A 13,775-nucleotide genomic window follows, 5' to 3' on the forward strand; every position below is an offset into this window, starting at 1 on the left:
ACCTGCAGAAAGGCACTTTATGAGCTGTGAAGCAGCACTGCAGATGTCTCTCTCTTATCAACATCAACAACAACAATAACCGCAACAAGGCTACAACAACAAGGGCAACAAAAGGGGGGGGGGAATGGCTTCCAGGAGCAGTGGATTCATGGTGCAGGCACTGAGCCCCAGCAATAACCCTGGAGGCAAAAAAAAAAAAAAAAAAAAAAAAAGAAAAAAGGATATTGACATATTCTGAAGACTCAGATCAAGTTTGAATTGCAGCAGTTTGAAAGCATTGCCTCCTGATTAGGGTCAAGGATCCCCTGGAGCACCTGGAACTCTTTGCTTCCTGTTAAACCTGATTTTGGGGTGTCACACTCCCATCTTTTCTGGGCTTCCCTTTTTAAAAATCTTTTTATTTATTTTTTTTCAATATTTATTTATTTTCCCTTTTGCTGCCCTTGTTGTGGTTACTGATGTCATTGTTGTTGGATAGGACAGAGAGAAATGGAGAGAGGAGGGGAAGACAGAGGGGGAGAGAAAGAGAGACACCTGCAGACCTGCTTCACTGCCTGTGAAGCAATTCTCCTGCAGGTGGGGAGCTGGGGGCTCGAACCGGGATCCTTAAACCAGTCCTTGTGCTTTGCGCCACCTGCGCTTAACCTGCTACGCTACCACCTGACTCCCCCTGGGCTTCCCTTTTTAAAAAGTTCTTTTTGCATCAAGGTGAAATTCATGGAACATAAAGGGAACCTTTAAAAAGACCAGTGGCCAAATTCAGTGCTTCTGCAGTATTGCACAACCTCTACCTCCAGTTAGTCCTAAGGCATTTCATCACCCACCAAAAGAAACCTGTATCCATGAACCAGTCATCACCCCCAGTTCCTGCCCCCATCAGTCTTTCTGACTTGACAGATCTATCTATCTCTTGGGCATATTTCATGGACCTAGAAGAACACTCTGTGGCCTTTTGTGGCTGGGAGTCTTCTTCCTGACCCCAAAGTATTATTTACCTAAGGCCAACAGTCCAGGCCTACATGCCATGGCCAGGATGGCTTAGTTAGTGTGCCCCAAGGAGACTTCCCAGAAGCAAGGGCATCTTAGAGGACTCTCATCAAACACAGACTGCTCGGGTTGCTATTTCAGCCTGCAGGAGCTTCTGGGAAACATCAAGGGCAAATAAGACTTCTTGCTGAAAGGTAACTTGGCCAAAAACATGAGTGTGAGCTCACTGTACAGTCCGGGAGCCTGAGCACCCTGGGTTGGGGGAGGCAGCACCCACTTTTTCTGCCTTCCCCTGCAGTTGGGGGGCATTCATCTCATTTAAACACTGAGTTATATGCTAATGGTTCCTTTTTCTAAAGACCGTGTATATTTAGTTCTTCAATTTATTTGTCCAAAACTACCCCAATGCCTCAGTTTCCCCATGTGGAAAGTGGACTCTAGATGGATGCTGTCAGAAACCATGATCCTGGGAGCCCAAGCACAGAGCCCCAGGCCCCAGGGAGTCACTCGGTGAGCATGAGCAGCAAGGCTCCTGGCACTGGCTCTCTAGCAGCTCCAAGAACGAGGGTTTCCATTAGACTTCCCAGGTTCTGCCAATAAAAAGATAGGATTCTAAGGGCCAGGAGACAGCTCACACAATAGAGTGTACATTTAACTATTCAAGTAGACCTGGATTCAAGTCCCTGGTCACCACATGCTGCAATATCTCTCCTTATTTCTCTTTCTCTCTCTCCCTCTGAAAAAACAAAAGAAAGAAAGAAAAGAAACAGGTCTGCTGGGCTGGGAGTGGTAGAATCAAGTAGTAATTACCTTGGCAGCAACAAAATTAAATAAAACTAAAATTAAAAGACAGGCTTTCCAGGGATTTCTAATGCCTAATACTGTAGACAAAACACATATCCGGAAAATGGACTCCCATTTGTCTGAAATTCACACACATCTGGGCATCCTGTGCAAACCTGGCCATCATAGCTCCAAACAAGCAGAGACCTCCTAACCCACGTGATGAGGCTGTGACAGCACCTTCCCTACAGAAGGGACCCACCCAGTGTAGGTTCACAGGTAGAAGCAAACAGTCTTGGTGCCCACTGGACTGAAGAGGGGCTGGAAGAGGCGGGAGGGTGGGCTGTGAGGGAGATGAGGAGGCAAACAAGGCAGTAGAGGGAAGCTGAGGACAAGTTTGCAATGTGAACATGTTTAATGTGGTATATATATATGTACATATATATGTATATATGTATATATATATATATCATACAAACTATTGTATTTACTGTTGAATGTAAAACATTAATCCCCCAATCAGTTTCAAAAGGGAAATGTTGCTTCTTTTAAAACAGGAAAAGGAAACCAGGGAAGGAAAGAAAAACACATGTAATCCCTGACTCATCAAAGAGAGTTGACAAGCAACAGCCAACATTAGCAGAGCCCAGTGGTCTCTGCAGGGAAACTGTCACTCACATTGCAATCTGCTGGTGGAAAGAAAGAGAGCACTGGGAGAGGGGCAGTCTGGGGAGGCGGGATCTGAAACTGGAGAGACAGTACAGTAGTGCAGTGTAGCTAAATGGGACTAGCTCCCTGCTGAACTCCACTGAACACAGGCACCTTTCAGATTGGAGGAGGCAAGCCAGTTTGACTAGGGAATATTGACTGAGACCATGGGAGGGGATGTGTGCAAAATGTGGCTGATGCCGATTACTTAGATGGACCTTGAAAAATTCATGTTAAGTGAAGTAAGTCAGAAACAGAAGGATGAATATGGGATGATCTCACTCTCAGGAAGAAGTTGAAAAACAAGATCAGAAGTAAAAACACAAGTAGAACCTGAACAGGAATTGGCATACTGCACCAAAGTAAAAGACTCTGGGGTGGGGTGGGGGGAGAATACAGATCCAAGAAGGATGACAGAGGACCTAGTGGGGGTTGTATTGTTATATGGAAAACTGAGAAATGTTATGCATGTACAAACTATTGTATTTACTGTCGAATGTAAAACATTAGCTCCTCCCCCCCCAAATGTGGTTGATGTAAAAAAACAGACATGACAAATAGGGGGTTAGGGTTAGGCAGTGGCATACTTGGTTAAGCTCACACATTACTGTGAGCAAGGACCAGGTTCAACCCTTTGTTCCCCACCTGCAGGGGAAAAACTTCACAATGGTTAGGGCTACAAGTGTCTCTATGTCTCTTTGCCTCTATCTGCCCCCCCCCTCAATGTCAGTCTATCCAATAATAAATTAAAAAAAATTAAAACACAATGGATCGGGCAGTAGCACAGTGGGCTAAGCACACATGGCACAAAGCACAAGGACCAGTGCAAAACTCAAAGACTGGTGTAAGGATCTGGGTTCGAGTCCCTGGCTCCCCACCTATAGGGAGGTTGCTTCACAGGTGGTGAAGCAGGTCTGCAGGTGTCTATCTTTCTCCCCCCCCAACATCCCCTCCTCTCTCCATTTCTCTCTGTCCTATACAACAACGATGACAACAGTAATAATAACACCAACAATGGACAACAAAAGGGAAAAAGACAGCCTTCAGGAACAGTGGATTTGTAGTGCAGGTACTGAGCCCCAGTAATAACCCTGGAGACAAAGAATAAATAAATAAATAAATAAATATGACAAATATAGGAGTATATGCAGCTTAAGAGCAAGCCTCAGCTTCCCAAATCCTTGTCACTTCTTCCAGGAAGTCTTCCTGGGAAGCACTCAGACAGCCACACTTGTGCCTCCACTACTAGCCCACACAGAGGTTATCTCACAAGTCTTTTCTTACCTGTGCTGCTTTCCTTCATGGGATGTTCCTTGGATGTACAATTAGACACTACTGACTCTTGTGATTATTTAGTGACTGTCACCCTCACCAGGTAAGTGCCCCTCAGTAGGAATGATATTTTGCTTACTAAGCCTGGCTGAATGAATGTCAGAGGAACAAGACACCTCATTGTCCAGAACTGTAGTTCATAAACTTACCTGCATGGTGGACTTGTGAGAACTCATCTTATTGGCCCCACAATGCAAGGGGGCAAAGGGCCAGGTTGGGGGGGTGGAGTGGAGAGGGAGCTGATCTAAAGGAAGAATCCTCAAAGTTTGTGAGTGTCTGTGTATAGACTGAGAGGTCAGAAATTAAAGGTAAGAACTGGCCTGCTACTTTGATTCCTGACCTGGTGCTTGTGACCCAACCCCATCCTTACTCCCGAGGCAGGTTCCAGAAGGCTTAAAATTCTTCCCCCCTTCTCAAGAAGAGGCCCCACAAGTGCATTTTTTTATTGGTCCTACCTCGACCATGGAGCCCTTTTTCTGTACTGGTTGTAGCTCTTGAGTCAAGGTCAGGGACAAGACAGTGAGCAATGAAGTTTTCATAAAAGTCATCATTGTGCTTTGAACCAGGCATGGTACAAAGAGATTGAAACACATTCTCTCAGTTTTGCTTTCCTTATCACCACAGTTGCTGGGAGGCTTGTATGCAGAGAAGTGCTGATTGTTACACACCCCTAACCTCATCTCTGCCAAAATCCAATGAAAGGCTCTGATTTAGAATCTCAAACCAGGAAGCAAGCCTGGCACTTTTATTGGTTCATCCTAAGAACACCACCACTTTCACTTAAAGACATCCGGGTGTGGAGAGATTGAGTAATTTGCCTAGACTCACATAGACAATAAATAATGGACCATGAGTTTGAATTTTGGGTTCCTGACTTCCTCCTATGTGATAAACCAAGGTCGTCTGTTTAGGAGGGTCCTTCCAGAGCTGGGAAGCAATTCATCTGGTACAGAACATGCACTGCTGTGCCCAAAGCCCTAGGCTCAAGCTCCAGCACCACATGGAAACACCATGGGTGGTAGAATGGTGCTGTGGTGTCTCTCTTCTGTGCTCTCTCTTGCTCTCGTTCTCTCTCTCTCTCTCTCAGAAATAAGGAACAGAACATTGGGCCAGGAGGGTCGCTCAGAGGTCTTACACATTCTTGGGTTACCCAGAAGAGCACATACTTTATTACGTGTGGGGACCATCATGGGGGAGCACCATGCAAAAAGGGAGTTTTCATGAACATGGGAGCAGTGGTGTGGTATCTCCCCTTCTCTATCTTTTCCCCTGTCTCCCTATTTCCCCTGTCTCCCCTGTATTCCTATTTAGAAAAAAAAAAAGAGTCTATCAGAAGTCTTATTTATTTTTTTTTGAGAGAGAGTGAGAGAGAGATGCAGAGAGAGAGAGAGAGAGACCAGAGCACTGCCCAACTCTGGTTTATGGTGGTATAGGGGATTGAACCTGGGACTTCAGAGCCTCAGACATGAGTGTCTTCTTGCATAACCATTATGCTATCTACCTCCCCCCCTCTACCAGAAGTCTTTAGGCATAGCAGGAATAACCTTGGTGGCAGGAAAGAAGAGAGAAAGGAAGAAGGAAAGGGAGGGTTGTCTTCCAGCCAATATTTCCCAAACTGATTCTCTCTGGGGAGGCACAGGTCCTAAGAGCACATGGGGGAAGACCCTGGGGCCAGCTCATTAGCATGGTGACCTGGGGTCACTGACTTGAAGCTGAGTATCATGTATTGAGCCTCCCTGTCTTCTGCGTGTTTTGTGCCCCCTCTCCAGGATGCTAGGTTCATTTACCTTGAGCACATCTTCCTTGTATGTACTGAAGTTTCGAGGTGGGATTCCCATGTGCTCTGCTGGACTCTGTCCCTTCAGCAGGAGCTCACTGGGCAGGGTGCCAGGCTGGGTGAAATACACCACCTACTTCCTGCCCAGGGACATGGCTTCAGAGAGCCTGAACATTCACAGAAAGTCCCACAGCATCCATGTGCCCATGGATCCCCACCAAGAATCCTTCAAAGTATTCTCTACAAGGAGTGTTCCTCCATCCATATATTGAAAACACACCCCAGGACCTCATACAGCATCTGGAGACAGGCCTTTTTTTAAAAAAAAATTTTTTTTTAATTATCTTTGTGTATTTATTGGCTAGAGACATCCAGAAACCAAGAAGGAAGGGGGTCACAGAGAGGAAGGCAGACAGAGAGACATTTGCAGCCCTGCTTTACCACTTGTGAAGCTTTCCCCCTGCAGGTAGGGACAAGGGGCTTGAACCCAGGTCCCTGCACATTGTAACATGTGCGCTCAACCAGATGCACTACCACTCAGCCCTGAGACAGGCCTTTTAAAGGGACAATGAAGATAAAATGAGGTAATGTAGGTGGTCTGAGTCCAATATCAGGGGTGTCCTTATATAAGGAAATGAAGACACAGGCAGACATAGAAGCAGGGCCATGGGACGACACAGAGAGACATGCACTGGAAGGAGAGAGTCTCAGAGGAGCCTCGCCTGCCTCTATCTGGACCCCAGCCTCCACATCTCCCTCTGGGCCTTAGCCTCCACATCAAGAGGAACAAACATCTGTGCTTTTACCCCCAGTTCTGCAGGGCATTGTTACAGTAGCCCTAACAAAGGAATATCATACTTTAAATATTATTTTTAATGTGATAATAAACACATGATATGAAAAGGCAACACAAATCCTTATAGCAGAAACCATTACAACCAGACAAAAGATTCTCTTGGGTAAGTCTTTTTTCTTTGAGAGATAGGGAGAGAGAGAAATGGGGGGGAAAGAGAGAGAAGAGACACCAAAGCACCACTCCACTATCCATGGAAATCCCTTGGTGCTGTCCATGTGTACAGGGGGGTCTAGCCTAGGGCCTCACATGTGGCATAGCACACATTCTACTTGTGGGGCACATTCTGCCTGCTGACCTACCTCTCTGGCCCCAGCTAAATCTTCAACACTGGCAGTGGGGATGAAGCTTCACAGACATGAAAATATTTCTCTTCTTGTTGGAGGCAGCTGTAAGCACACCCTTTGAGTCCCCACCTCCCCCCATGTAAAGTTGGGAAAAGAGTTGGGAGGTAGGGAGTTGCGCGGCAGCATAGTGGGTTAAGCACAGGTGGTGCAAAGTGCAAGGACTGGCGTAAAAATCCCGGTTCGAGTCCCCGGCTCCCCACCTGCAGGGGAGTCACTTCACAGGTAGTGAAGCAGGTCTGCAAATGTCTATCTTTCTCTCCTCCTCTCTGTCTTCCCCTCTTCTCTCCATTTCTGTCCTATCCAACAGTGATGACATCAATAACAACAACAATAACTACAACAATAAAAAACAACAAGGGCAACAAAAGGGAATAAGTATTTTTTTAAAAAAAAGAGTTGGGAGGTAAACAGAACGTCAGACTTTGAGTAGAAAAGTAGCATTTTGGGGCTCAGGAGGTGGTGTAGTGAATAAAACCTTGGAATCTCAAGCATGAGATTCCAAGTTCAACCCCTAGAATCCCATGTGCCAGAGTTACACTCTGGTGTTCTCTCTTGCCAAAAAATCTTAAAAAGAAGGAAGAGGAGGAGGAGGAGAGAAGGAGAAAAAGAGGAGAAAAAGAGGATGAGGAGGAGGAGAAAAAAAAGAGGAGGAGGAAGAGGGAGTAGCATTTCTCTGCATCTGTCTAACCACCTTTGGAGCCTGCATTCATTGGTAACACAGCCCCCTCCCTCTTCCAGACTCTGAAGAAGGTACCTAGTACCCTGCCAACCCCCCAGACCCTGGATGTCTGAGCTGGCAGTGCACATTTGCGAAATTGCTCTGTTCTCATCACTGTCACTTACAGCAACCTCAGCTTGACCATGGGATGATTTTAGGAGAATATGCTGGGACTGGGATGAATCTGTGTGTGTCCAGGGCCAGCTGACATTCTATGCAGAAAATCTTCCCACAGTGCCCAGGGCGACCTTCTTTCCAAGATCTCCAGCCAGTCCAGTCAGTGTCATTAAATCTTGTCAGTGCAAATATGGGCAGAATCAAAATTCAAAGAATGCAAGGAGATAAGACTAATGTAACGTGAGTGAATATAGGTAACCACTGTAGCCAGGGAGGAGGTTCAGCTGGCAGAGTGCTGCACTAGCATGCATGAAGCCTCAGGTTTGATCCTCAGCACTGGGCATAGCAGATCTGTGCTCTGGTCTCCCTTTTACTTAAGATATAAAAGTGAATAGTAAAAGAACTACTGAACGGATGATGTGTGAGTGTGATCATGCTCTTTATGAAGATGATCTGTTTCTTTCTTTTTAAAAATATTTATTTATTTATTTCGTTTTTGTTGCCCTTGTTTTTATTGTTGTTGTAGTTATTATTGTTGTTGTTATTGATGTCATCATTGTTAGATAGGACAGAGAGAAATGAAGAGAGGAGAGGAAGACAGCAAGGGGGACAGAAAGATAGACACCTGCAGACCTGCTTCACCACCTGTGAAGCGACTCCCCTGCAGGTGGGGAACTGGGGCTCGAACTGGGATCCTTATGCAGGTCCTTGCACTTTGCGCCATGTGTGCTTAACCTATTGTACTACCACCAGACTCCCTGATCTGCTTCTTTCTATCATGTACAATACAGCCTCTGGAGAAACACTACAAATGACATGTGTATGTAAATCTTAGGTTTAGGACTTGTGCATTAGGAGGCATGTGTGTGTACCAGGTTAATGATGTGTACATGTGTGTGTCTAAGACCCAAGTCAGGATTCCTCACTCTTAATATCTGTGTGTGTGTGTGTGTGTGTGTGTGTGTGCATGTGCACATGTGTATCCTTTCACTTAAGAGTGTGTGTGTAAATAAGTCTCAGAACTCCCTCTATTATAGAAGCCCAAAGGGGAGCTTGTAAACCACAGTCTGAGAGTGTCTGCCTCATGTGCTGTGCTCCTGGTGTTTTGGCTATCTGTGAATAAAAGAAGAGCTGTCATACTCTGACCTCAACCCCAGAGGCTCCCTGGTGCCCTAGCAATAAAGCCCTCCTCATGCCTTCCTGAACCTTTCCCCTCTTCTAAAACTCTCCTTCCGCCTTGTGTTTGCTCAGCAAACTCTTTTGCTGCTACTCCTATGCATCTTAAATAACCCTTCATCAAACAGTCCACCTTGATTATGCTCCACAGTCCACACACTCCTTCTGCTCCCTAGACAAAGCACTGGGGAGAATGTATATGTGCATCCATTCCCCACCCCACTCTGGTCCCACACATGGTGGTGGTCCTGAGTCTGGGCTGAGTGAATTGGGACCACTTATGTCTTTACCTTGGAGTCTCAAGACAGTGAATCATGTACCAGCTGGGAAGCAGCCCTGGGTGGAGCCAAGCCGGTCAGTTAAGAGATGGGAGCTGCAGGGTCAGAGATAATTTCCAGAGCTGGCATCGAGTCATCAGAGGAGCAGGAATTTCTGGTCTGACATACTCCTTACCCAACATCCAGGTCAGCTGTTCTTTCCCAGTAGTTGAATTCAGGGGTCTCCCCAGATACCTTTCTTGCTATTCTAATGGAAATGTATAAGAATGGTAATTTTTGGAGTTATGAAAATTGAGCTCTGGTATTCCTCATGTGGGGTCCTTCCTGTCCCTATCACTCTGTTTTACTTTCATCAGACCAGGAATAGCTGGATCTCAGATCGAGCATCACTTGGCTTCTCTGCTGACTATATCCCCTCCATAGGAACATTGGTTTGTGTCCAGTTGTTCTTGGGACCTGGTCCCCTCAATGACATGATTACAGGAATAAAGCCACCTTCAGAGTGGAGAGACTCACGGAAAGACACAGCAAGTTCTCAGTATTGATCAGTATCTTTAATGAGTGCCTGGCAGAGTGGCTGGAGACTCCTTGGTACCAAACATACCACGAATGAATGCTCAGAAGAAAAGAGTGACAGCTGTTGGAAACACAACCCAGTAAGCACACCTTGCTTCTTACTCAAGTTTTCTTGAGAAAAATGTTTAAACTGAAGGATGTCAGTGAGAGAAAATGAAGGGCCATTACAGTGTGCAAGGGCCAGGGTTCAAACCCCTAGTCCCCATCTGCAAAAGAAAGCTTCACAAGTGGTGAAGCAGGGCTGCAGGTTTCTCTCTCTCTTTCCATCTCTACCTCTCCTTTCACTCTCAATTTCTGTCTCTATCAAACAATAAATGAATAAATAAAATATATTTTTTTAAATGAGGGGCCTGGAGCTGGAAACAGGTCCCTAGCCCCTCCCTGTTCACTATGATTTCTGTACTATGATTTCTGGAGTTTACACAAGACAGGATACTTTGTTTCTCAGCTGTATTTGCACCCTGGCTGCTAGGGTCACACGTGATTCTACCCTGCCAAATTATAACACAACCTTTTGGGGTGCTGTTAAGAATACTGTAATCCACATCCAGGCATATGAGCGCCCCCCCCCCACCCTAAACACCTACAGGGTGAAGAAGACCTGAAAACCTTGAGGGTGCCCCTGAATAACTTTTGTGGGAATGGACCGTTCTATGGGGCAGACATCAAATTGACCCCATTGACTACTCCTGCTCCACCATCCCTAGACCTGGCACACCTGGACATCCTATTGAATTGGATGAAAATCAACTACCTATCAGGAGTGTTTGTGAAACACACTGCTCAATGCAAAAGTCAAAAGACAAATAAGAAATAAGAAATGAATGGGAAAGCTATCATGGGAGGGGGTGGGCTATGGAGATTGGGTGGTGGGAATTATGTGGAGTTGTATCCCTCCTACCTTATGTTTTTGTTCATTAATCCTTTCTTAAATAAAAAATAAAAAAAAAAGAAATAAGAAATGTTATGTGGAAAAGGCAATTGTGTCAGCACTAACTCCCCACTCCTTTGACAGAATATGTTGTTCTTAAGAAATGGGTCTTGTGGTCCGGGAGGTGGCACAGTGGATAAAGCATTGGACTCTCAAGCATGAGGTCCTGAGTTTTCAACCCCCAGCAGCACATGTACCAAAGTGATGTCTGGCTCTTGCTCTCTCTCTCTCTCTCTCCTATCTTTATCATTAATAAATAAATAAAATCTTAAAAAAAAAGAAAGAAAAAAATGAGTCTCAACACGTGGAAGTAGTAATTGGTGCAGGGGTGAACTAGAAAGGAAGATAAGGCAGGACTGCTGGAAAATAGGGGGAAACAGATATATAGATATAGTTATAGAATCAGCTCATATCAGTGACCTTGGGAGAACCACTGCAGTTTCCAATGGAGGGGGATGGGACATAGAACTCTGGTAATAGGACCTGTGTGAAATAATACCCCATATTATCTTATAATCTTGTAAATCAATATTAAATCACTAAGTAAAAAATCTTCAAATGGGTCTCTGACAAAACCAGTAAACTCTATTGAAACCATGTGTAACAGACCCTTCAATTCAGAAAAAAGAGATTATTTGGGAACTGCACACTACATGATCTCTCACCCTAACACCAGAAATCTTATGTCAACATCCACCTGCAAAATGCTACTATTCAAATGCACAAATTTAAGAGTCCTATGACTATTATGTTTTGACTACTGTCGTTCTTTGGGAGAAGAGTAAATATTTTAAATTCTTTTTCCCCCCAGCTGATCTTTTTCATTAAAAAGTGAACCTGTACTCTCTGCCCTGATCCAGATTTCTAGTCCTATTCCCAACTCTGGCATAATCTGTCCAGACAATACCTCTAGCTCACCTGCATGTTAGCTTGTCAGACTCAGGCAAAAATTAGTAAAGTCATGGACCACTTGGAATATACCTAAAATAGACTTCTTAGCTTCTTCCAACATGAAAACCCCAAATCTCATCTGCTCTATTCTGTTTTATATATTAATGCTTTTCAAGCCACCAAGTTTCAGTTGCTACCATGATGTCAACCTGACTTCCCTGGGCAGACAACCTCACCAGTGTGTCCTGGAAACCCATCTCCCCAGAGCCTAACCCCAATAGGGAAAGATAGAAACAGGCTGGGGGTATGGATTGACCTGTCAATGCTCATGTCCAGTAGAGAAGCAATTACAGAAGCCAGACCTTCCACCTTCTGCACCCCATAAAGATCTTTGACCATACTCCCAGAGGGACAAATAATAGGGAAGCTTCCAATGGAGGGGATGGGATGAGGAATTCTGGTGGTGGGTATTATATGGAATTGTATCCCTCTTATCCCACAATTTTGTTGATAATTATTAAACCACTACTAAAATAAAAGAAAAGAAAAAGAAAAGAGTGAACCAGGCGGGGGTAGATAGCATAATGGTTATGCAAAGAGACTCTCATGCTTGAGGCTCCAAAGTCCCAGGTTCAATCCCTTGCACCACCATAAGCCAGAGCTGAGCAGTGCTCTGGTAAAAACAAGCAAACAAACAAATAAATGAATAAAAGAAAAAATGAATCTAGTGGCATTAAATTCCACCAGATGGGCTTTTGGTAGTAAACTTGATGCACATACAAAAGTCCAACATAAGTCTATACACCTGAGAGCTATACTGTATTACTAACCAAGGCTGCTTCAATAAAGACAAAATTTCAAAAGCAAATTTAACTGGTTTTCTTCCTCCAGTCAAAAGGTCATTACAGCTATATTCTTCTGAACTCAGAAGTCTAGTGTAGACATTTTATTTTGGAATAACCAGTTAGGCTTAGTAGGAAAGACAAACCAGAACGAAACCCTTCAAGGGTCACAGGATGCTTTTGCAGAAATTTGTTTCTCTCTCTTGTATCTGCAACAAATTTTGCTTTCCCCCAATGGAAGGACTTTAATCTGAATCCTGTTGATTTCTCCCTGAATACATACAACTCTGATTACTTTTTCAACAGCACACTGAAGAGCTGAGAAAGTCACGCTATGATTTTCACCATTATTGCTGAAATGTTTGTAGGACTTTTTTTTTTCTTTCTTTGTAGCTTTCATTTGTTTTCCGATTCAAGCAGCTTGTATAAATCCGCATAGCAGCCTGGATCTGGAAACCCAGGAATTCAAATTCCCCGGAGCCAAGAGAAATGTAGATTAAGTTTTTAGTAAGGTCATTGTGCTAGTTGTGTATCCTATAAGGACCCACACTTCACCTCTCTCGGGGCCTCAGTTTCGCATCTGCAAAATGGGATACGGAGTGAGGGTTAAATAGTAAGCTCTGCCGGGAGAGAAACTCCAGAGCAGGCGTTGCTATGAGCACGGCTTCCTCCTAGGGAGGAAGGGGGCAGGTTTGCCCGCGCAGAGCAGCCCGCAGTGCGCCCAGGGGGCCTTCCAGGGGGTTCGCGGTGGAGGTGGGTCACACACGGATCGCTCGTCCAATGCCGGGACACCCAGACTCACCAAAGTTTCCAACTCGCCCCCTTCCAGCGGTTCGTACTGGTGGCCAAAGCGAGACAAGGAGAGTTTCTGCAGGAACTTAGAGAAGCGTCTCTCCACCATGGTGAGCGGAGGGGGGCCCCCCGACTCAGCCTGCCGTCCCCCGGCCGCCGGTCCAGTCTGCGTCCCTCGCTCCCTGGCGAGGCCGGGGCTGGAAGCGCTAGCCCAAGCCTCCAGGGCCAGGCCTGGGTTACCAGGTAGCCGCCTACCTGCCGCCGCAGGTGAGGCCCCGCCCCTGATGGGCGGGGCTACGCACCAGGCCAGGACGTACTCTGCGCACCTGGCTCCTGGGCGCAGAGAGCTCGCCCTCCCGGAGATTCCTCTGTCAGTGGAGAGAGGAAGAAGTGGCGGCTCAGGGAGCCTTAGAACTTGGGCTGTTTCTCAGACCAGCTAGATCATGAGAGTCACCTGGAGCTGTACTTGTCACCAGCACCTAAGTGGTTCTCATGGGAACCCCAGTGTGGTGATTGGTGGTGGTGGCGGGGTGTAGAGGCGGGAACAGTTTCCCTACAGCTGTTGTGAGACTCTCTGGGCCTTGCTTCCCTCCTCTGAAATTGAAGGAGAGCTCTGGGACTAAGTCCCAGGAGCCTAGGAGAGTTGGGGAACCGCTCTACCTGTGGG

The 13,775-nt window shown here is 45.7% G+C and overlaps 1 protein-coding gene across 6 annotated transcripts in view; it reads right to left on the minus strand.

The window, feature by feature from the left end:
• The window catches only part of ATP2C2 (ATPase secretory pathway Ca2+ transporting 2), a 75,295-nt gene extending 61,932 nt beyond the window's left edge, over positions 1 to 13,363 (minus strand). For 4 of the 6 annotated variants that reach the window (XM_060185093.1, XM_060185089.1, XM_060185090.1 and 1 more), the window contains exon 1: positions 13,119 to 13,255. Coding sequence is in view for 2 of the 6 variants with exons in the window: in XM_060185092.1 (XP_060041075.1) it covers positions 13,119 to 13,217 (99 nt within the window). In the remaining 4 variants the exon portion in view is untranslated. Of the gene's footprint in view, positions 1 to 13,118 lie in introns of all 6 variants that reach the window. The other 2 variants (XM_060185092.1, XM_007528365.3) reach the window with 1 other exon arrangement.
• Between the last annotated feature and the right edge of the window lie 412 nt (positions 13,364 to 13,775).

This window comes from Erinaceus europaeus, chromosome 2, assembly GCF_950295315.1.
Source record: "Erinaceus europaeus chromosome 2, mEriEur2.1, whole genome shotgun sequence".
Classification (NCBI taxonomy): Eukaryota; Metazoa; Chordata; class Mammalia; order Eulipotyphla; family Erinaceidae; genus Erinaceus; species Erinaceus europaeus.